We start from the raw sequence: 24,214 nt of genomic DNA on the forward strand, positions 1-24,214 counted from the left end.
ATCTGTGCTTTCAATTTAGAGAGAGATTTCATCTTCATTTAGTTGTCACTTAGGTCAGTGTTTTTGGCTCTGACTGCTCTTACTCTGTGGTTTAGTATTTATCTTTCATCATTGCAACGTTTTCTACAACTCTGTGTACCGCTGACACCTGGAAATTGATATAAAATACACAGAAGTTACTCCCTAAATTGTCTCCCATCCCTGGCTTCTCCTTCCCAAAACATTGGTGTAGAGAACAATTTTAATATAATTTTAGTCTCCCACCTTCTCCACATCTTACTGTGCTTTACTCCTCATCAATTTCAGATCTATTATCTCCTCTCCAGCAATTTTTTTTTATGGCCTGATTATCTTCTACATGACTAGCTACAGCCTCCGTGGCGGGGCTTCTTTTTGTTATACTTCAGTCAATCTGATAAACTCTAATCAGAATAACGCACTACATGTGTAATTTAAATGCACCACTCATTGCTTTTCAAGTCCTTGTGAGCAGGCAAGCTCATAGAAAGAATCTTGAAGCAAAGGCAGAAAAAAAAAAAATTCCAGTGAAGGAAACAAACTATTCATGACTAAAAAAAATTCATCAAACTAGAACTAGATGGGAACTTCCTCAACCTGTCAAAGGGCATCTGTGCAAACCCTACAGGTAATATCCTGCTTAATGCCAAGAGACTGAATGCTCTACCCTTAAGATTAGGAACAAGGCAAGGATGCTTCCTGTACCACTCCTCTGAACCATTGTATTGAAGGAGGTCCTAGCCAGTGTAACAAAAAATAGAAAAAGAAGGGAAAGGGAAAAATAAAACTGAATTTATGATTGTCTATGTAGAAAGTAGCAAAGAATAGACCCAAAAAAGCTATGAAAATGAACCAGTAAGTTTGGTAAGGTCACAAGGGCAATATACAAAAATTGTGTTCATAAATGATATCAATGTACAATTAGAAATGGAAATTTAATAGTTTGCCTCTGCTAATCCCAAACTCCCATTACTTCCTCCCCTACCCAGCCCCCCCCAACCCCATCCTTGGCAACCACAATTCTGTTCCCTATATCCGTGAGTCTGTTTTTGTTTCGTAGATATGTTGATTCGTATCATATTTTAGATTCCACATATATGTGATATCATATGGTATTTGTCTTTCACTTTCTGACTTATGTCGCTTAGTATGATAATCTCTAGGTCCATCCATGTTACTGCAAATGGGATTAGCAGATGCAAACTATTATATGTAGAATGGATGAGCAAGGTCCTACTGTATAGCACAGGGAACTATATTCAATATTGTGTGACAAGCCATAATGGAAAAAATATGAAAAAGAATGTGTATGTATATATATATATATATATATATATGTTTGAGTCACTTTGCTGTACAGAAGAAGTTAATACAACATTGTAAATCAACTATGTTTCAATAAAATAAAAAAAAGAAATGGTAATTTAGAAACAAATTTACGATATCAAAAACATGATATTCATAGGGGTAAATTTTATAAAATTTCTGACTTAGTATTGTTCAGATGTCAGTTTTTCTCAAATTTTTGTGTAGATTCAACACAAGCGCCATAGAAATCCCAGCAGAATTTGTTTGGTAGAAATTGACAGATGATTCTAACATGTACATGGAAAAGCAAAAAAGCCAAGAGAACTTTGGAAGGAAAGGATAAAATTGGAGGACATACACTGATTATGAGACTTACTATAAAGAAACAGTAATCGCTAGTGTGGGAATGGCATAAGAATAGATGTAGAGGTCAGTCAGGCTGCGGAGATAGTTCAGAAGTAGACTCACACACGTGGGCAATTGATTTTTGACAAAAAAAGAACCTTGACCCATATCTTATTTCATGTAAAAAATTAAAATGTATCATAGAACTAACTATGAAACTAAAACACTTTTGGAAGAAAACAGAAGAAAAATCTTTTTTGTTTAGGTAAAGATTTCCTAGATACACAAAGGGCATGAACCATAAAAGAAAAAGTGATAAACTGGACTTTATTAAAAATAAAAACTTTTGTTCTTTGAACATCATTGTTAAGGAAATGATAAGATAAGCCACAGAGTGGGAGAAAATACGAGCAAAATACATATCTTATATAAAGGACTTGTGTCTAGAATATATAAAGAACCTTTACCACTCAATAGTATGACAAACAACCCAATTAAAAAATGAGCAAAAGATACTTTACCAAAATAGAGATACAGATAGTAAATAAGCACTTGAAAAGATCCTCAACATCATTAGTTGGCAGGAAATTTAAATTAAAATCATAGTGAGATACCACTAAACATCCAATAGAAATGGATGGATTTTTCTTTTTTAATTAAAAAGGAAGGAAGGAAAGAAAAAAAGAGAAAACTCACAAGATCAAGTGTTGGTAAGAATGTGGAAGAACTGCTGGTGGGAATGCAAAATGGTATAGCCACTTTGGAAAAGTTCGGCAATTCCTTATAAAATTAAAATTACGCTTAGCATATAACCAAGCATCTTCATTCCCAGGTACTTAAGAAAAATGAGAGCATATGTCTAAGAACTTTATGTTGAATAGTATAGCAGCTTTATTCATAATCACCAAAAGTGGAAACTCCCAAATGTCCATCAACAGTGGATGGATAAATACTTTGTGGTACATTCATACAGGGAGTATCACTTGTCAATAAACAGGACCGAGTACCAATACAAGTAACAATATTGGGAAATCTCAAAAGCCACTATGTCACGTGAAAAAAGTCAGACACAGAAGGTTGCATACAGTATGATTCCATTTATAAGATGTTCTGGAAAAGGCAAAATTATAGAGACCAAATCAGATCAGTGGTTGCTAGGGGTTGGAGTGGAATAAGGGATTGATTATAAAGGAGTTCATAGAGGGAACTTTTTGGCTGATAGAAATATTCCATATCTTGATTATGATGGTGGTTACTTATATACTGTATACGTTTGTAAAAACTTAGAGAACTGTACACTTAACAGGGTGAATTTTAATGTATGCAAATTATACTCCAGTAAACTAGACCTACAAAAAAAGAATTTTGTTATTAGCTAAAATTTACATACTGATGTATGCATGAATGAATAATTTGTCAGTTCCATTTAAGAATAACAGACTTCCTCATTCACATGGTACCTTTTAATTTATATGCTACCTTTATACATATTTTCTCATTTAAGTCTCATAACCCTGTGAAATAGGGTTATTTTCACATCATTGTTCACATTTAGAGAGGACCACGTCTCTGAGGTTCAGAGAGCCTAGGTGATGTGCTTAATGTCACATGGTAAAACTTTTTCAAATCCAAGCCTTTCCCCACAATTTCTCAGTGCCTCTTTAAAAATGCAAAAAGAAAAACAAAAGCTGTTTTTCATTACGCGTCCCTTGGGTGCTCTTCATTCCCTTTGACGAGCTGGGGATTCCTGCTTTGGTGCCTTGCACTGATTCTCCGGTCCAGACCAACTCCAGGGAGCTTCCTGGTGCTTCACTCAGTCCCTTCCCCCCCATCAGAGCTCTTCCATTTCCTCAGATTTTAGATCTCCTGGGAAAATGCTCTTGATGAGCCCAGAGTCACCCTGGGCACCCACTGTGCCCCCTTCCTTTGGCAAATGTGGCACATATGGTTTGTGTCGGATGTAACTAGTTGATCTCTACGTTGTTTCTTCATCTGTCTTTTGGAGAGATTTGTGTAAGAAAGAGCCTGTTGACTCTGGACAAGGAGACAGATGGAAACTTGGAGCATTGGTATGGGAATGACCAAGCGCATGGCTGGGAGAAGAACCAGTGAATTTCAAGGCGTGAATGATTAATTAGGTGCAGGGGTAAAGGCTTAGCCGCCTTTTCACTAAACTCTGTGGAGTTCAGACTGGATCAGTTATGTTTCTGTCAAGCGACATTGCTGAGTGTCTGTAAACTCTTAAGGCAAGAGGAGACTAGGAAACAAGATGTCAGAGTTTAAAGAAAGAAAAATGTAGTTTGGCAGCCAGGAGGAGATGATTCTGATGGGGGTATTTTGATGTGAAGTGAAAGAAGAAAGATGGTTGAATGAAAACATTAGGACCTTGCATCAGGTGATGAGGAAAGAATTTGGTGGGAAAACAGAGAGAGTAGCAGGGTCTGACTTAGACCTGAATATAAATTAGACAAAGGAAAATGACAAGGGCATATGAAGAGCTGTGAAAGCATTTCAGACATGTCAACCTTGAAGTGAGGCCAGACAACTAAACAGATGGATAAAAGTGTAAAACAAGACCTTTCTTTACAGGTTAGGAATGAGTAAGATTTGAGCCACCAGCTCAGTTGAGGGGAGGGGAAAGTATAAGGTTAAATTCTGGGTAGAAGTGAAGCTGCCTGGAGAGACAGGATGAGGAAAGAAAAAGAGTGGTCCAGAGAAAGTAAGAGAGCAGAGGCAGAGGCTCCCAGAGACATTCAGATGTAAGCAGACCGAGGAAAGCAAGGAGGTTAGGCTTCCGGAGAGATGATGAGATGGGGCAGAAACAAATAATGAATCCTGTCAAGCACAGCCAGGGAAAATGAGAACAGCAGGAAGAAAGAGGCAACCGGGGTTGTTCGTGAATATATCGTAAGTGACTTGTGTCAAGGTAGTTTTAGTCAAATGGAGGGGATGAAAGTGGGAAGACACTCAAAAAGAACTCAGGAAGAGGAAATTCTAAGAAAAAGAGAAGACAGATTTGAAAAGAGAGGTGAGGAATGGAATGAAAAGGATGGAGGAGAGGCCAGATGAATGAGAATGAGTTATTCTCTCTTGCTCTCCAGTCCACGCACATGCAAAACCTTATACCTATTCATCAGCCACAGTGAGGCCAGAGAGAATTTGCAAACTGAAAAAAAGGCCGCCTGAGGATGAAGGGTTTCCGTGAGGCTGTGAGACAGCCTTTGAATGAGCAAGTGAGAGTCCTAAACCGGAGGAGCTGAGGGACTCGATTTAGGATGGAGATGAGAGGAGGAAAGAGGCTTCGGAGCCCAGGGGCAGTTTCAAGGCAGTGGTCCAGGGCTGTGGTGTTGAGGTTCGTATTACCAACAGGGAAATGTTCATGTTGAGAAGAGGACTGTTTCCATGAATAGCATCTCAATCACAAGCGCTTCAGTGAATGGCATTTCATCAGGACTTCGGTTTCTTAATCATCATAAAACTGGGATCTTCTCAACAGTGGCGGTATTATCCTGGGCCTAGAAGGATTTACCATGCTGTAATAGGCCAGCCTGGTTGATTTCCCAAACAGCACTAGAGTTTCATTCGCCTTGGAAATTGAGACTAAACCGAATTTCACGATCGGAGATCTTTTCCTTCCCCTCTCTTTCTTCTGTCATTTCTTGCCGCCTGTCTAGCAGTATGTTAAGCACCTTAGCTGAGCACCCAGATTTCTCTGTGTCCCTTTTCAGCTTTATCTCACGACTGCTCTTTCCATGAACTCTTCTTCTGGCCAGACCATGCCGTTTACCGTCCCTGTTAAGCTTTGTGTCTCACTGCTTTGCTGCCTTAGTGCTGCCCGCCTCACTTCTGTTCCTGCGCTCACGCTCGATTCCTCACCTCAGATACCCTCAGAGCTGCTTCCAGACAAAGTTGTCCGCACCACCGAGCCCAGAGCCAGCCTCCCTCTGCTCGTCTCTGTAGTTCTTTACATCCTTCATGCCATCTGACGGTCCAGTGTTGGGGAGTCTGTGTCGTCTCCTTGCTGGAGTGGGTAGTCCTCGTGGGCAGAAGCAAAGTGTTAACTCCCTGGAACACTTCTCTGTGATTCGCAAAGTGAGTCTTCAGTAAGGATGTGTTGATTCATTGGACTTTTGAGGGGAAAGGGATAGGAGCCGGTGTGTGAGGTTGAGCTTTTTGCTTTCAAAATCTATTTTCTCCCAGTTTTATTGAGATATAATTGACACACAGCACTGTATAAGTTTAAGGCATACAGCATAATGAGTTGACTTACATTATTGTGAAATGATTATCACGTAAGTTTAGTTAACATCCATCACCTCCTATGTCAAGATCTGATTTTAACGGGAAAGTCGCATGTACCCTGAGTGCACTCCCTGTATTGGACAGGCAGATCTCCGCGGGTGGATTGTGGCGCTGCCTGCGACTGAGTTGTACGGGGGAGAGGGGTTCATTTGGCCTGGGCGGGGCCTGGGAAGGGAGGTGCAGGCAGTGCCAGCTGGCCTCACCCTACCATCTCTATGGTGATAGTGGACATGGTGATGCAGGCCTGATGTACATGCTGTTCTAACAGTGTAAAAATGCTGGACTCAGGCAGACAGAACAGCTACTTGCTTTTTAAAAACAATGAAAAATGTGAAGGGTGGCCGGATTACAACTATATTATTATCATTACAGCAAGGGAGCCACAAACTTTTTTTTTGTTCTTTTTCACTATTTTAATTTCTTTTCCACATATTAAGAAACAATACAGAGTTAACTGTCATGTTTCCTTGAAATATCACCGTTATGGTTTCTTGTGTTGCTGTATTTCTTTGTTTATACTTTGGCTTATAATTTGACAGTGAACATTTGACTCTAAAATTCATTTTTTCATGAAACAGATTCCAACCAAACCAAAGAGAAAGAGCGAAAGTTAAGGCTTCCTTACCCAGTTTGTTTCTTCAGCAAGATAAAGTCCCATTTAATGACCACATCTTCCTTCGTGAAAATGCTTGGCTTTTCTCTGGGTTGTGCTTTGGAGTCATTCTGATAATTGCTTGGTGTATTTTTATGATGCCCAATGCTTTTATATTCCCCACTCAAAATGCTAGCTCCTGGAGGCTATTCTCTTGAAATATTCTATAGACGTTTATCCATTCTTTGCAGGGGGGCCAGGCGCCCAGAGAATGTTACTGTTTATCATACTGCTGACCGAACCTGGACCTGAGGATAAGTAGGAAGCACCGTCTGGAGGGGCCGTACCTTATCCAGTGGTGGGTGGGGTGGAATTCAGGTCCTGGTTTTGCCATTTTGAACCTGAGAGGCTCCTGGGCATTATGGAATGCAGGAGGAATCTGTATCATTTATGGTCAGAGTAGGAAACGGATAGCAACCCTCAACTGGTTTAATTTGAAGAGAGTTTAGAAAAAGGACTGTTTACCAAGACGTGGGCAATGCACAGAAACCACAAGAGGTGGTACAGTGTCCTGAGCTAAAAGTGACCTGGCGTAGTTACCACCATTTTTAGTCCCGAAGGAGGAAGCTGGGAGTGATAATCTGGAATCTGGAGGGGGAACTGGGTAGAGAGAGCCGTGTGGAAAAGGATGTTTCATGGAAGCCATGATCTTCAGTCCAGTGATACAGCCAACCTGCCATGAACCCACAGGGAGGGAGGCACGAAGGGGAAATACCCCAGTCTTGGCTTACTTGTTCCCTCTTTCCTCCTGCTTGGGCTGCCTGTTGGGTCAAACCCAACTGGAAGCCAGAGGATTAGGACGTCCATTGATGTGCTCCAAACAGGACTGCCTCCCAGGGCTCAGAGAAGAGGAGAGGAGAGTAGGATGTTGAACTTGAGGGGGTATGGAAGACAGATTCACGGAGTTTTAAAGCCGGAAGAGACTTTGAGAACAACCAGTCCATTTCTCTTACTTCACAGATAAGGAACCAGAGCCACAGAGAGGCTAAGTAATTCTTTCTAAGTCACCTGGCTTGTTAGTAGTAGGGTTGTAACAGGGCCTGGGGTTTCCTAATCCTCAGATCTGTGTCCCTTCTACTACACATTCTTCTCGTACAGTAATTGGAGAGGGAGAGGGTGAGAAGTGAAATTAGAGAGGTTTCCACTTACAATTAATTCTCTGAGTAGGTTCTCAATTCCATATGTGAGGTTAAAGGGATTTAAGCGAGCTCAGAATTCAGTTATGATTGGTAGCTTGGTTAACAAATACGAATATTGATGGCAAAAATAAAGATGGCATTTTACGTTAAGAAACATATGACTGCACCTGAAGTTGGCCTGATAACCAGCCAGCTCAAGTGGTGTGGCTCTTGTTCCCTATTGGTTCTGGCCTTGCTACCATGCTCTCTTTGAGGTCTTTTATGGCCTCAGGGCCTTGTTTAAACCTAGGCTTTGAGTGAAGGCTGAATCATGTTTGGGTACCATCCTTCAGCAGCAGCAGCGTCTTACAACTTAGAGACCAGGGGAAAGAGGTCTAATTTGTACACATATGTATATCACCAGTATAGGCATTGATTTACCCACATATGTACATGTGCAAATGAACACTCAGATACATAGACAATTATCAGCTAAGAACACTGACCTAAGCATGACCCTGTAGAATATCAAGAAGTTGGGAATTGTATTGGTGTTTATGGTATTTCCCCTCATGTTGTAACCCTTGGGAGTGAAGGACCTAGACTAGTGCCTTCATTTATGTGTCAATGGAGATGGAGAGAATCAACTTGTTATTGGCATTCTTAGGTACTTATTTATTGGTTCATTCATTAGTGTCGCCAACAGACGTTTATTGAGCACCTACCATATGCCAGGCACTCTGCTAAGTACTGGACGTAGATAAGGAAGACACGTTATCCTTGACTTCACTTCATTAGGATTTGCTAGAAAAGCTATCTTGTTAGCCAAGCTAGTGAGAATTGGGTTCTCCCTTCCTATATTCCATGCAGGGAGAATCACTATTAGTAAGTGAAGGTATGGGTTCCAAAGATAAGAAATGAATGTTTTTATGTAGTTGAAGTTATCATGTTACTTTGCACAAAATTTGGTGGCTGTTTGGTGGCTGGTGGGAGATGGGGGAATAGGTTCTACTGCTGGGTGGTTCTAGGATTTAAAATCTATTTTAGGGACTTTCCTGGTGGTCCACTGGTTAAGCTTCCGTGCTCCCAATGCAGGGGGCCCGGGTTCGATCCCTGGTTAGGGAACTATATCTTACATGCAGCAACTAAGACCCGGTGCAGCCAAATAAATAAATAAATATTAAAAAACAAAACAAAACACTAAAAGCTTTAAAGAAATAAAACAAAATCTATTTTAAATATTGTTTATATTGGATATCAGGTTGTTACTTGTAGACTAGCTTTTAAAAACAACCTGTGTCTAAGGTCGGTAGAAATTGTACTAAAGCTGGAGAGACGGTTGGGAGGGAAGGAGTCTTTGACTTCTTTCTAAGTAATTCAAGGCAAAAGAAGCTCCTTATCTGTCTCTGAACACAGTATATTCATATTCAGTAAGTAAATATCAGGTACGTGCTATTTGCTAGATGCTTTCAAGTAAATTGTTTAATATTCACAACAACTCTGTGACGTGAGGATAATCACCCCCATTTTGTAATGAAGAAAATGAGGTCCAGGTAATTTAAGTTACTGCCTCCCCTCCATCTAAGGGGAGTAAGTGTCAAAGCCTAGTGTCAATTCTAGATCTTTTGACGTCTAGCTCCTTGCTTTCTCCCCTGTATCGTAATATCCTTCTAACTAATATTTTATTATTTTTGCAGTTTCAGTATATTCATTACTATTCCTGCTTATGTGTTAGTACTTAGCTTGTTAATCTCCTGATCTCCCAGACAGGGTTAGGCGGCCTCCTATGGAGCACTGAGTATGCTCTTTTCTAACTCATCACATCGTACCGTAATTTCCTGTTTATTTTGTTGTCTTGGACACTAGACTAAAGGCTCCTTGTGGACTGTATTCCATTCAGTGTCGGATCCCATCTCCTAACACATTCTCTGGTACATGGAAAGCATTTAACAAACGTTTGTCCAGTGAGTGAATCTTCACAATTATCCTGTGAAAACTCTTACTGTCTCACGTTTTACAGATGAGGGGGCTGAGGGTCAGAGAGGTAAAGAAACTGATCTAAGATCACACAGCAAGTTAAGAGTAAATGTAAAACATGTTCTCAACTCCAGAGTTTTGCTATCTCCACCACAACGCAGCACGATTATTATTGCTGTTGCAGAACAGGCTTGGTCGAGGGTTGCAGTGGCTTGGGATGTACTTAGGCAGTAGAGTAGATCATATGGGGGACTTGGAAATGGCCCTCCTCAACACCCCAATTTTAAATCTATTTTAACACAGGCTGTTTATCTGCAGCTCAGAACACCAATGTGTTCTGGGTGGATGCGTATGGTTCTGGTGGTCCCTGTTCCATCCCTGGCTCACCGTTACCCTCCCAATATCGTCCTTTGACCTCCTTCCCAGGTGACATTTTTTCCTGCTCCCCATGATTCTCTTTTTATCATCCATCACCCATTTTTACTGCTCATCGCCCCTCTTAATAGTCAGTGACAAGCCAATCATTTTTATTAACACTTGAAAATGCTGTTTTGCTGTTAAACCAATACATGCAATTGCCCTAACCTGCCAAATGGTGATAATCAGAATCAGGTTTCCAAAGGTCTGGATTTCAGCAGGGCTGCCTACACTGTCCTTGGAGGTATATAAATTAATTATAATTAAGAACCGTGTGCAGATGTTAGAAGAGAAATTTTGGTGTCTGCTCTTGCAGAATATTGAAGAAAAAAAAAAAACCCATCAGTGGCTGTTGCTGATGAGAGTACAGATAATCACCTACATTTGTATTACAAATTTCTATGAAAATGCGTACATATAAAGTGATTTATGATCCTTTGTTTGTTATCTGTTCAACTCTTGTGTCAAGCAATTGGGTGACAGTAGAAGTGATACTTCTGCTTTGTGCATACAGCGGGAAAAAATAGGTCAGATACAAAAGCCAGGATCTAGCTCCTGGAAGGGTGCAGAACAAGGTGGTAGGTTGTAGAACAAGGCTCAGGTGGTAGGTCTGCTTGGACTGAGTGAGAACAAGAAGGCTCTTAGGTAACAGAAGTCCTGCCAAGGAATTCAATGGCACATGGGCCCTTTGCAATGCTGAGGCCATCTTCTCATAGGGTCTAGGGGACTGGTGGTCTTTGGAACGGCATCCTTACTTACTTTATGTAGGAGGACTTGATGGAACCATCTGCTGGATCAAAGGTTTAGATAATTTTTTCCTGTATCTTTTCCCTCTCTCCCATCTATCCTGCTCTTCCCTGATCGAGTACTTTCCCAGAAATGACTTAACTAAGGCTCTGAGTTCTTTGATTGTCTATTTACATTATTTGTTATGACTGTGGTATGTTGAAATGGATTTGGGATTAGCTCTGCACAGAAGTATGTTTAGATAAGTTAAATCCCCCGACAGGACCAAGGAGAGCAGTTTATTGCCATGTCAGTCACTACATTCAAAATGGATTCGGCATGTTTACAGGATGTCCAGGTAGACTTTTCTTTCATCACTGGTTTCATAGGCACATAGTCCCAGACCCCAAACCCCAGATTACCAGGCTTTCTTACCTTGTTCCTTATGAAGAAAGAGCAGGGGCAAGGGAGCTCAGAAGCTCTAAGAGTTTGGATGATGATAACAGTATGAAAAGAGGAGAATAACAATGCAGAGAGAAGTTTTAGGTTCTAAGTCCACTAATATTAAAGATAGGTGCCTTTTATATGTTATTTTTACAGATTTAGATGAAGTTTAGATGTGTTTAGCAGACCCTAAATGCTTCTGGAGGATTGAAATTGGGTTTCCAAATGCCCTGAATACATAGATGGCATTGTGTTTCTTTCGCTAGAAATGGATATTAGTCTTGTACTTCAGAATGGATAGATGTTTGACATCTGGTGTACTCCTACTTTCTGCTTCAGATGATTGGGGAACACATTTATTACCTAAGCTAAGCATTCGGACTCAAAAAAGCACCTCTTTGGTTCAACATTTGCTGTGCCTCTATAAATTTGAATTTAGAAAGTATGACTTAAAACCTGAAATTGACTTGGAACTGAAACGTTTTAAAAAAAATGTGTTAATTAAAAAATTTTTATTTTGGATCTGTTCTGCAGAGTTAAGTTATTCATACTTCGCTGTTCAAGGCACACTTTCATTACTGGTTCAGATAAAGATGTCTTGTTTAATTAACTTGTTCTCCATGTACCTTTATTCTTCTATATATCTTTTAGAGTAAGATAATAAAATTCCTTTAAAAATCCTGCTGTTATTTTGATAGGAATTGCCTTCAAGTTACGGATTAATTTGGGAGAAAATAGAACTTTCTAAAATATTGTGTTATCCCCTCCATGAATTCGTCTATGATTACATTGTTCAGGACTTCTTTCATATCCTTTAGTAGCGTTTCAGATTTTCTCTGCAGAGGTCTTGTGCATTTTTTGCTAATTCCTAAATAATTTATAGTTGTTTTTGTTATTATGACTATTATATTTTCTGGTTGGTTAAAAAGAGCTATTGATTTTTTTATAAGAGTATTATTTATCTAGCAATCTCATTCTACCCATATTAATAAATAGTTTAAAATTCTGTTGGACTTTCTCTGTAGACAACCATATTATCTTCATGTACTGCTATTATTTTCTCTTTCCTTCCCATCCTTAACACTTTTGTTTTCTTGCCTATTTTATTTACCAGAATCTCCGGGAGCAGTGATAGCACTAACTCACTGTCAAAAAAAATCTGATTAAGAGTTTTTGGTGTATACACTTACCAGGTAGACTGATGATCTCCTTCATTGCCTGTCATCAAGGAGTTAAAAAAATATTCTAACATTTATATCATAAATAGGTGCTGCCCTTAATCAAATGTGTGTTCTTCATTTTTTTTTTTGAGATATTCATATAAATATCTTGTTTGGTCCATGAATGTGGTGAATTATATTCTGATATTAAACCGTCCTTGCATTCCTTATATAAACCACGCTTGAATATTATTATTAAAATATACTATTTGTTTTGGTTAGCTAATATTTTGTTTACGATTTTTTTGCCTTTAGGTTCATAAGTGAAAGGGATCTATGATAATCTTTTCTTGTACTGTAATTATCTGGATTTAGAATTCAACTTCTCTTGTTTTTCTGTTCTGTTCAACTTGTGTGAACAAGGCTCATTTCCCCACGTGTACCTGTTTTACTTCCTTTTATTTTGGCAAAGATGGGGTGGGGTGGTTTTGGTGTATTAGGGTTGGGGGCCTTTGATAACCATTTTATTTTCTTTAATGGTTATTATTCACATTTTCCATATTCTTTTGAAACTTTTTGCTTTTTAAAATTAGATATTTATACATTAAATTTAAAAGCAACTAACTTTCATAATATTCTTTTTTTTGTTTTTGTTTGTTTTTTGGGGTTTTTTTTGCGGTACGTGGGCCTCTCACTGTTGTGGCCTCTCCCGTTGCGGAGCACAGGCTCCGGACGCGCAGGCTCAGCGGCCATGGCTCACGGGCCCAGCCGCTCCACAGCATGTGGGATCTTCCCGGACCGGGGCACGAACCCGTGTCCCCTGCATCGGCAGGCGGACTCTCAACCACTGCGCCACCAGGGAAGCCCCATAATATTCTTTTATTATTTTAAAATTTCTACTGTATATGTTGTTATTGTCCCTTTTTCACCATCAGTTTCATTTGCATTTTCTCTTCTGTTTCCTTGATTGGTCTTGTCAGAATTTTGTCTAGTCTTTCAAAGGATCAACTTTTGGTTTTGTTTTTTTCTTTTCTTTGCTTTCTGTTTCATTAATTCCTGCCCTTACCTGTATTATTCAATTCCTTCTTAGGGTTGACTCTGTTAATTGTTCAATAAATGAAAATTTAATTACAATTAATTATTTTATTTTCTTACAAGTGAATTTAAAGGTATAGGTTTCTCTCTAAACCGTTTCATTTATGCTCTAGAAATTTTGGTATTTAATATTTTCATTGTCATTCTAATCAAAGGATTTTTCAGTTTCTGTTATGATTTCCTCCTTAACGTTAGTGTTATTTAATATTGTTTTTTAAAAGTTTTGGATGTGTGATATGTTTAGCTACCTTTAGAATTTTATTTGTAAATTTAATCACATTACAGAAAAATGGCAGTCATTCATATTGATTCTTTGGAAGTTACTGAAGCACTTTTGTAGAGCTAATATTTTCCATGTGCTAATAAAGAATATATATTCTCTCTTGTATATGTTGCTAGATATTTGAAATAGTTCAAGCTTATTATTCATGCTTTGTTTTGTTTTTTGATCATTTATGTCATTGTTTATATTTTCTCTGTTGGATTTGTCTGTTACTCCCCAGGGTAATTTTAGTTATTGCTTTATGCATGTCAAGCCTGTATTTTTAGATTCATGTATATTCATGATTATAGTATCTTCTTGGAACTGGTATGTGACATCTCTCATTGTCACTTTTGATGTTTTCACCTTGAATTTTATTTTGTCGTGATACTAAAATTTTGACAGACATTCTCACACTGCCCTCCAAAAAGGTTATACTCATTTGTATTTCACTTGACTTATACTGTATGAGACTCCTTTTCCCCCCACATTCTCCTGTGTGACAAATTTTAAGGCCTGTGCATCCTAACTTTCTGTCTTTATTGGTAGCTTGGGAAACTGGACCTGATGCATAGTTCTGGCACTTCTGATCTTCATTTTATTCACTGCCTATCATATTCTAATCACAGTCGCCTTAGTTAGGTCACTCGAAACAGCGTCCTGACTCCATTAAGGATGGTGCTTGGAAAATTTGACTTACTCATCTATTAAATCACATTTTATCCTTCTTTTGGGGTTGCCCCAGGATTCAGTTTTCTCTGAGAACAGGATTGGCCCAGCTTCTCACTCAAATATGTCTTCCCTTGGAGCCTACTGTGGGCAAAGTGTCGCCTGGTCCCTGTTAGTTACCCTGCACTGGTGGTAGGCATGAACACAAGCTACTGTGGCCTTCTGCTTGCTGTAAATCTAAGGGCCACTCAACTCAAGGCTCAAGGAGGCAGAGGATCAGGAGGTGACCAGTTGATTCTCTAATCCTGATGCTTTGTTTTTGGTTCTGCTTGTGAACCCTCGTGTCTGAATTTACAGCATGATTTGGGGGTGCCGAGTTCCACCGATCCCCATTACTGCCCCTGGCCTGAATTACTCTTGAATTCTGCTGCACTTGACTGGTAAGCTGTCAGTGGAGTTTGCTGCTCCCCTGAGGCCATTATGCAGCATCTTCTTCAGGGAGTTAGAACGTCAGGGAACTCATATCTCTTGCCACCCCCCCCCCCCCCCCACCAATCCCCACCTCCACCTGCACCTCCACCCTCCCCTGCCCTGAAGTTCCTCTCAACATTCCTCTCAGACTGTCTGCCATTCTCTCCCGGCCCACCTCCCACATGCTGACCCGGTGCATTCAGGCTCCTTGAACAACTTCTGTAGAAGCTGAAAGGTGACATCCTTTGCATCTCTAGAGATTTTATATTCTTCAAAGCACTTCCAGCTGCATATTATCATTTGATCCTCACATAAAACTCTCTCAGGTATTTAGGTTAGGTATATTATCCGGATTTCACAGATGAGGAAACAGAGACAGTGGTGAGGAATTGCCTACCCTCAGGTACTTCGTTACTGTGGAACTGCTATTAGAACACAGTTTGGCTTTGGTTAGTGAGTTTGTTTATTCATTCATTAATTCACACACTCATACTGAGAGGCAGTAGAATGGAAAGAGCAAGGGTTTCGGCGACAAACTTTGGTTTGAAACCTGATGCCAAATTATCAGCTGTGTGATCTTGGTCGTGCACTTAGCCTCTCTCTCAGAAGATCAGTTTCCTGATTGGTAATATGGGGGAAACTATATCATGTTTATATGTGATTTAACAATCCATGAAAAATAGTGTCTGGCATATGGTAGGTTATAAGTAAAATGTTACTATAAATATATAATATATAAAATAGGTTACTAGTGTAGGTAAAAATGGCCAAACATTGACAATTTTATTATGGTAGAAACTCAGCGGCTACCATTTATTGAGTCCTTCCTTATTGTACGTATCCAAGGCACTGCTAGGCCCCAAGAACTGCAAATACAAGTGAGGCAAGGTTTTCTTGTGTGTCTGTGTCTTCTACTAGACTGTGGTCCTGGAGGGTAGAACCTGTCTGCGTTATATCCCTGACACCGAGAACAATGTCTGCTAGGGAGTGGGTGCTTAATAAAAGCTTAATAAAAGTGCTTAATAAAAGTGGGTGCTTTCTGAACTGAAAAGGTCCCTGCCCACCAGGAGATGGCCAGCAGTGAAGACAGGCAGATACATAATCATATACTCTACTAAACTGTTATGGACACGTAGATAGACACACACAGGCCATGACGAGAGCTGAAGGGAAACGGTGCTCAGTTCTCCTGGGGTAGGGGGCACTGCAGTGCACAGGAGGGGGCACAGCTTCATAAAGCAGGTGCCGGAAGACTAACGTGGTCTGTTGGGTGGAAGGGAGCGCCACCAATTAGCTTATCTTGGACTACAAGCTTTCTCTCAAGTAACCCCTTCTAAGGTGTGAAATTGAGTTTGTATTCACAGCACTTCTTTGTCTCGCAGTCCTTCTGTTACTGGTATCTCCCATAATGTATTACTTCATAAAGTGCTTTGCTGTATCCTGAGTATAAAAAGAGACACTCAGTAAAACCAGAGTCTATTCTTCGAGTGTCACGACTTGCCATCGCATAACAAAGTATAATATATTGTGTAAGAAGAAATAGAGGAATGTAAGAGATTTTTTTTTTTTCCCCCGATACGCGGGCCTCTCATTGTTGTGGCCTCTCCTTTTGCGGAGCACAGGCTCCGGACGCGCAGGCTCAGTGACCATGGCTCACAGGCCCAGCCGCTCCGCGGCATGTGGGATCTTCCCGGACTGGGGCACGAACCCGTGTCCCCTGCATTGGCAGGTGGACTCTCAACCACTGCGCCACCAGGGAAGCCCTGTAAGAGATATTTTAAGAGACCAAATAAAACATCAGAGTGGGAGAGTGTAGACTGCATTAAAGTCAATAAACAGTCATGGCAGAGTGGACCACTTTTCAATGTGAAGGAACCTGATTTAGTGACTGATGACTGTACGATTCGAATCCCATTGGAATGAAGTTAGCTGCTACTTTTGCCAAATTCTAAATCTTTTGGTTCTCCTTGAGAACCAGTCCTTGAAATTTAACAGATGATTTTTGTTACTGTTTTGCCAATAGCTCTTTGAGGCGCTAAAGCCGTCCGTCTTCCTCAGTATTCAGTGCTGCTGGACTCGATATAGTGCTGCTGGCTTAGAGCTCTGGGAGGAGGAATTTGGGCTCTGGCTGCCCTGCTCAGCTGGGGACAGTTCATCACACGGGTTGCCAGGGCTGTGTAGTCATCCGGTCTCCACAGAGACTCAAAGCCGAGGAAGTTGTCAGGAATAAACTTGGTTCAGATGTGAACCACTGAGCTGCTCGTCTTACTTGCAAGAGAGAGACAAGGACGGTGTTACAGGGCTCCTTCTTGGCAGTGTGGAAGGATGACTACAACAGCAAGGGTTCCAAAATGTTTTCTGCCAAGAACTGGATTGGATTTTTGCTTCCTCAGCCACAAAATGTCCCCAGCATCTTAGCCCCAAATCATTAATGCCCTTTGCAGTCAGTCTGCTCAACCTGGACACTTTCTTATCTTTCTTTGCTCAACACCCTCATCATTATTGTTTGCTTTTTGTTAGCCAAACTCTCAAGGCTTTTTGATTCCTAATATCTTACCTTTTTTTTTTTTTTTTTTTTCCCCAGACAAGCAGGAGATATGAAGTAACATTATCATCCTTGATTACATTCTCTCCCTTTGGAGAAAAATGAAAATCCCTGGTTTTGGTTTGGGGTGCAGTTTATAGACTATTTCCTTGGAGTATAAAAATGCTATGTGTATTTTATTTTTTTTTTAATTTAATTTATTTAGTTTTGGCTGCATTGGGTCTTCGTTGCCGCATGCGGGCTTTCTCTCTTGTTGCAGCGAGCTGGGGCTACTCTTCGTTGCGGTGCGCGGGTTTCTCATTGCGGTGGCTTCTCTTATTGTGGAGCACGGGCTCTAGGTGTGCGAGCTTCAGTAGTTGTGGCACTCGAGCTCAGTAGTTGCGGTGTGTGGGCTCTAGGGCACGTGGGGCTTCAGTAGTTGTGGCGCACGGGCTTAGTTGCTCCGCGGCATGTGGGATCTTCCCAGACCAGGGCTGGAACCTGTGTCCTCTGCGTTGGCAGGTGGATTCTTAACCACTCTGCCACCAGGGAAGTCCCCAAAACGCCATGTGTATTTTGTATTGGCATGTACCGGCATGCTGGTGTTGTAATATCATTGACCTTGGCAACATTATGTAACTGTTTTGAGCTCCGGTTTCTCCATTTGAGAAATGGGGATAAAATGACTAATTTATAGGGTTTCTAGGAGGACTAAAGAGATTGCAGAGGAGGAAATGCCCAGTACGGTACCTAACACATACCAGATGTACCATAAATGATTATTTAAAACAAATCAATACAATCTAAGCAGGACCAGTTCTATTTCAGTAAGGGGAGCTCTTGGAGAATGGTGAGACATGAAAAGAGAAATGACCAAGCTCTGTAGAGAGTTGTGTCCTCAGTCTGGTGCAGAGTGTAAGATTTCGGGGCACATGTGGAAGTAAAGAGGCAGGAGGAGTTTGTGGTAAAAGGTAAAAAGTGGTAAACTGCATGCAAACATGAAGTCAGTCATTTCAGAAAGGTCACTAGGTCAGTAATTTAATAGCATTTGTCCAAATCGCCATACTTTGATGCATAAACAAATGGGAATAAAACTATTCCTCGTAATAACTGATGATGTAAGAGGCAATGTGATGTAAGGCGGATTGGCCTGAAACCAGAAGATCTGGGCTCATGTTCATTTCACTTAATTGGTTTATAGTCTCGGACTTCTTAGCTTTTCTGAGTCTTCCCTTCAACATCCATAAAATGGTGATAATAATGTTTTTCTTATTTGCCCCCTGCTGGTTTATTGTAAGGATCGGAGATGTTTTTAAAAGTACTGCCCAAACAACATATGGGCTGTTTTTGATTTAGTATTAAGAGCCGGATGGATTGCTGAAGAATTTTCAGGCTCTTGTCCACCTTTGAGGTGAATACACAGTAAAGGCATCAAGAATGGGGGCTTATGTATCTGTAACTTCCTGTATCCAGCTCTTCCAGACCACGTTTTGTAGGTAACCTCTGCTGAGCCCATTTTGCTGCTCACTTTGCCTGGCCTTTGCCATCCCTTGGCCCCGAGAGCATCCCTTGCCTGGCCTTTGCCATCCCTTGGGTTGTGACAGGAGTACCGGGAATCTCGCAGCAACAGCCGGACACGCTCTTGGAGACTCCTGTGTTCGTGCGCTTGGTGTGACTTGCCTGGACCACTTACCTCCTCTTTCCGTTGTTTGTCCCTGTCTGTTTGCTGCTGATGGCTATAGCAGTAGCATCTTTTAGTGTCTTGCTCAAGGATTTCTGATGCTTTCGGAAGTTTTTTTTCCTCACTCTGCTGTGCAAACACAAGAGATAAGAAACTAGGCTTGAAGATAGAAGCTGGGTTTGATGATCAGTAAAAGGAGATAAGTTCCTTGACTTGCAGTATCTAGCCTCTTCCCAGACAGTCATGTAGTGTGGGGTGTAACGTTACCATTCTCTCTTTGTGTTTCCAGGGAGTCGACGAGTTGAAGATGAAGCCCAGAGCAGAGTGCTGTTCCCCCAGGTTCTGGTTGGTGCTGGCTGTCCTGGCCGTGTCAGGCAGCAGAGCTCGGTCTCAGAAGAGCCCGCCCAGCATTGGCATTGCCGTCATCCTCGTGGGCACTTCAGACGAGGTGGCCATCAAGGATGCCCACGAGAAAGATGATTTCCACCATCTCTCTGTGGTGCCCCGTGTGGAGCTGGTAGCCATGAATGAGACGGACCCAAAGAGCATCATAACCCGCATCTGTGATCTCATGTCTGACCGGAAGATCCAGGGCGTGGTGTTTGCTGACGACACAGACCAGGAAGCCATCGCCCAGATCCTTGACTTCATTTCAGCCCAGACTCTCACCCCCATCCTGGGTATCCACGGGGGCTCCTCGATGATAATGGCAGACAAGGTAAAAGGGGGCTGTGGTGAGAAGAGCCTGGGGGGTATGTACTGAGAACTAAATGATGCATTTGTTTGAATGCCAAACTCGATTATGAAAGATGGAGTGTAACCAGATGGTAACCAGAGGTAACCAGAATGCACTGAGTGAATGGATAGACCAGGAGCTAGTCTAGTGCTTTGGAGTTGAAAGTGAGGGAAAGATGCTGGTGTCTAGAAGCTCCTTTTGTTTGGAACAGGTTTGTGTGTCCATTTGTTTGTAAATGGATTCACTGAAATGACTAAGAGATGTTGAAGGTTGTAGCTCGGTGATACATTTTCTTCAAATACGTGTATGAACACCTCCTTCAAAACTTTAGAAAAGGTGTGCTCTATTCTTCCTCGATAATACATGTTCTCCCCCCATACCAGTTTCAAGAACATAAAAAGCAAAATTCCCTGAGGCAGGTAATTGGTCTCCTTGAAGATTCGGATATCCTAGAGAAGTACTTCTTGCTAAGGTGTCCAGGCTCAACACGCATCCCATCTGCACATGTGAATGGATTTTAATCCATAGAACCAGTTGCAGCTGTGTTTTCCCCAGGCTTAGATTTGAAGGCAGTGGTTCTTAACCTTGACCGCACATTGGAATCACCTGAAGAGCTTTCAGCACAACCAATGCCTGGGTCCCACCCCTAGAGGTTCTGGAGCACAGCCTAGGCTTTAGGAGTTTTAAAAGCTCAGCAGGTGATTCTTGTGTGCAATTAAGGCTGAGAACCACTGCTTTGAGGCCGCAAATAAATCATAGTCTCTCCTACACTGATATTAGATTGTCACACGACAAAGTAATTATCACGTGACATCGATGCTTATTCTCTGACTACAGGAAAAAGTGTTTTGTTTGTAGTTATGTTTTGTTTTTACATTTTTCACTTATTTTTCCTTGCTTTGTACAATGAAAGTACAGTCCTTTTCACATACATATCGTCTTTGCCGTCATTCGTACCTTAGAATGGTCCATTTCACAAATGCAGTATTTGTTGTGCATCACTTTGGGTTTCTTAAATTGTTTCTACTTTTGCATTGTCATCTTATACTTCTTAGTGTCACTTTCAAAACCTCCTTCAGTGTTGTACTGAAAAGACGTGCTGTGGGCTTCACGATGTTCGCAAACACCTCAAAACCTAGCACAGACGCCGCAAGCGTGCTACTTGGCCAGTTGAGAACCACCAGGCCACAGGGCTTAACAGAGTAAAATAAGCTTGCGTGATCACTATCGCCATCTGTCGGCAGCAGGCAGAGACGTCTGTTTCGGAGCTTCCTTTGTTCAGTCTATAGGAGAAGTCAAGTGGAGAGTACTGAGTGCAGGGACTTCATGCTTTCGGTAGCGTATGAGAAGGCTGTTGTCGCATTCGCATGCATGGGTAAAGGCACAGGTAAGGATGTTAGAAAAAATGCTGCCCTGAGGAGCCCATGCTAAGGGAAGTGGGATAAACTTGAATAGAATGGAAAATGTAGGTGGACTTGGCAAAACCTACCGAGTGTTTGCTTCAGGTAGATTTTTTAAACATCGTTGCCCTTAGCAAAGGATATTATATTTTCGCAGTGGTATTTTGAGGGCACAGTTTGCATGGAAAGAATGCCAAGATGGAGGAGCCCAGTTTTTGAATCATGAGTAAGTGCAAACTTACTTTGAGAGCAAGTCCGGTGAAAATAATTGATTGATTGATTGATTTAGCGTCTGTGGACTCGTGCACAGCCTGTTAGTTCAGGCTCCCCCCTCCCCCCATCCCAGTGTAAAAGGTTGTTGGCTAAACTGGTTGGTGGCTTCCCTGCTGTGTCTCTTACAAATGCATAATAACAACATAAGAATATGAAGAATGACGCAGGCCACGTGGAGAGACTGGGCTCTTTTGTTCAGTGATGTATCCTAGGTGCTTCAGAGTGTTTACCGTGTGCTGGGAACATACTGCTTTGCCTGCACTGTCTTAGTTAATACGCTTAACAGCCCAGTGAGCTAAGTGGTATTACTTATCTCCATTTAGCAGATGGGAAAGCTGAGGCTCAGAAAGGTTAAATAACATCCCCAATTAGGCTGCTAGGAAGTGGAGTCCAGGACTGGTTGCTGGCTCCACAGACCATGTGCTTGACTGCCTCTCAAGAAAATGGAGAGGCGGGTTAAGGTCCCTCATACCTTCCTCTTCCTTACTTTCTCCTCTGTTACGTAGCACTGTGGTGAACGTTGTCTGCCTAAAAGTGACGCCTCACTTGGTTCATTATGGCAATACCGGAATCTGACTAGAGGAGAGGATTAATGAGCTATGAAATGGTGGAGGCTTAGGTGTAGCCTAATTCTGTAGGGGGCCCCTTGGCTACCAGTTCCAGGGGTCAAATGGAGGATGGAAGCCAGTAAGGGGGATTTTTCCGGGTCATTGTAACGAGATCCCCCTCTGGTCTCCTCCCCCTCCCCCCACTGCAACCACACCCCAATATCCCATCTTATCTTTTTCTCTCTGCATCAAAAAAAGGAGATAGGCAATGATTGTTAGGCACTTTGCTAAAATGGCCTAAATAATATCTAACTGACTTTGGACCTGAAAAGAAGAGTTACTGAAAGGTAGGTAGAAAGAGGAGAAAGAAGGAAGAAGCAAGCAGGAGGTCCTGGTGCCACAGAAGCGGGAGGGTTGAAGGCTCAGTCACGGGGTGGGAGGCCTGGATGGGTGGGGGGCGGCTGCGGGGGATGGGTGGGGCAGCGGGAGGAACTGCCCCCCGGACCTCCGGGATCCAGAGGGCAGCAACACTGAGATGCTGGGCAGCTGTGCAGAGGGACGTGCGCAGGCCTAAAGGACCAGCCGGAAGGCAAATAAAAAGTCCCCCAGAAATCAGAGAAATAAGCTTTGGGGGCAAGTTTCAAAAATAAAACACCTCAAATTCTAAGGCCAGCTTTTTTATTTTTTGATAGAAGTTATTTTTAGTACCATGACTGTATCTTACCAATATAGAATGGGGACACAGAGTTTGACAACTCTGAATCCACTACGGGCCATAGGACAACACGTTTGAAAGCGGAACTAATGCAGAAAATGTAAGAATACAGCTTTGCTGTGTTTAAGGCATAGTCTTGAAGGTTCAGTCGCCACCTGAAGGGTGGTGAATAAGCCTTCCATTTTGCTTCCTCCTTCTACGAGATAGGTAATTGCCACTCTGTTTTGACTCAGTTGTTTTTTGTGTGTTTGTTTCAAATAAAACTTATTAAGTGTCCTTGTGGAAGATTGGTTTACAGGGAGGAAATTCCTGATTCAAGGAGTTCGTGATGGAAGAAAGGTAGCACAGTTAGTTACAGAGACTTTTTGGCAAAAGTAGGGAGATATAGTTCAGCATCTGATCAAATAGATTACGCTCACTTTTTTGCTAATGCTAATTAATCAGTACAAACATTAATTAGTCTCCACTTTCCCATTGAGGAAATGCACCTCGTACCATGGCAGAAAGAAGCATGGGAGCTGATAGAGCAGAGCTGTTCTAAGCTCAGAATTCGGACTCAGAGCAGTTTTAACCATCAATTCTTAGATGTGGGGATCTGGACAACTTACCAAACCACTTACGCTAAACCTTGGTTTTCTCGTCTGTACCATGGGGATAATCATATATCCATTATAGGGTTGTCGAAGATTAAATGAGGTAATACAGAGCTGCTTCACTAAGTGTCCAGCACAGCATTCAGCAGGCTAAGCTGAAGGTTGTATGGAGCAGTCTGAAGGAAAGAAGGCTTCATGATACAGGAGAAGCACGGAGAGGAAATAGGGTCACAGCCAAATAGAGAGGCGCTTCACAGCTGGAGACCAACCGAGAAGGGAGCTCAGGTGAAAACCGGGGGAAGGGCTCTGAACTGTGTCGGGAGCTTTGCTCTTGTCCCACCAGGGAGGCCCAGGCTCATTGGTGGCGTAGCCGCTCCAGGGCCAAAAAAGGGCACATTCAGTTAACGAAGAACTCTAATAAGGAAGGAACTGCTCGCGCTTGTTGCAGAAGACCGTTTAGAACAGTAACGGGGCCCATTTAAAAATGCATGAGGTGGGCTTCCCTGGTGGCGCAGTGGTTGAGAGTCCGCCTGCCGATGCAGGGGACACAGGTTCGTGCCCCGGTCTGGGAAGATCCCACATGCCGCGGAGCGGCTGGGCCCGTGAGCCATGGCCGCTGAGCCTGCGCGTCCAGAGCCTGCGCGTCCAGAGCCTGTGCTCCGCAACGGGAGAGGCCACGGCAGTGAGAGGCCCGCGTACCGCAAAAAAAAAAAAAAAAATGTATGAGGTGATTTTTGGCAGTTCCCTGCCGAGTATAAAGAGTCTACTTTATTTTGCCTT

At 41.9% G+C, this 24,214-nt stretch overlaps 1 protein-coding gene across 11 annotated transcripts in view; it reads left to right on the forward strand.

Annotated features, from left to right (window-relative positions):
* GRIN2B (glutamate ionotropic receptor NMDA type subunit 2B) overlaps positions 1-24,214 on the forward strand; it is a 630,348-nt gene that overhangs the window by 318,944 nt on the left and 287,190 nt on the right. For all 11 annotated transcript variants that reach the window (XM_079936840.1, XM_079936832.1, XM_079936835.1 and 8 more), the window contains one exon: positions 19,459-19,887. In XM_079936840.1, the coding sequence (XP_079792966.1) occupies positions 19,477-19,887 (411 nt within the window). In that variant the 5' untranslated portion in view covers positions 19,459-19,476. The remainder of the gene's footprint in view (positions 1-19,458; positions 19,888-24,214) is intronic.

This window comes from Stenella coeruleoalba (genome assembly GCF_951394435.1).
Source record: "Stenella coeruleoalba genome assembly, chromosome: 11".
NCBI classification, from domain to species: domain Eukaryota; kingdom Metazoa; phylum Chordata; class Mammalia; order Artiodactyla; family Delphinidae; genus Stenella; species Stenella coeruleoalba.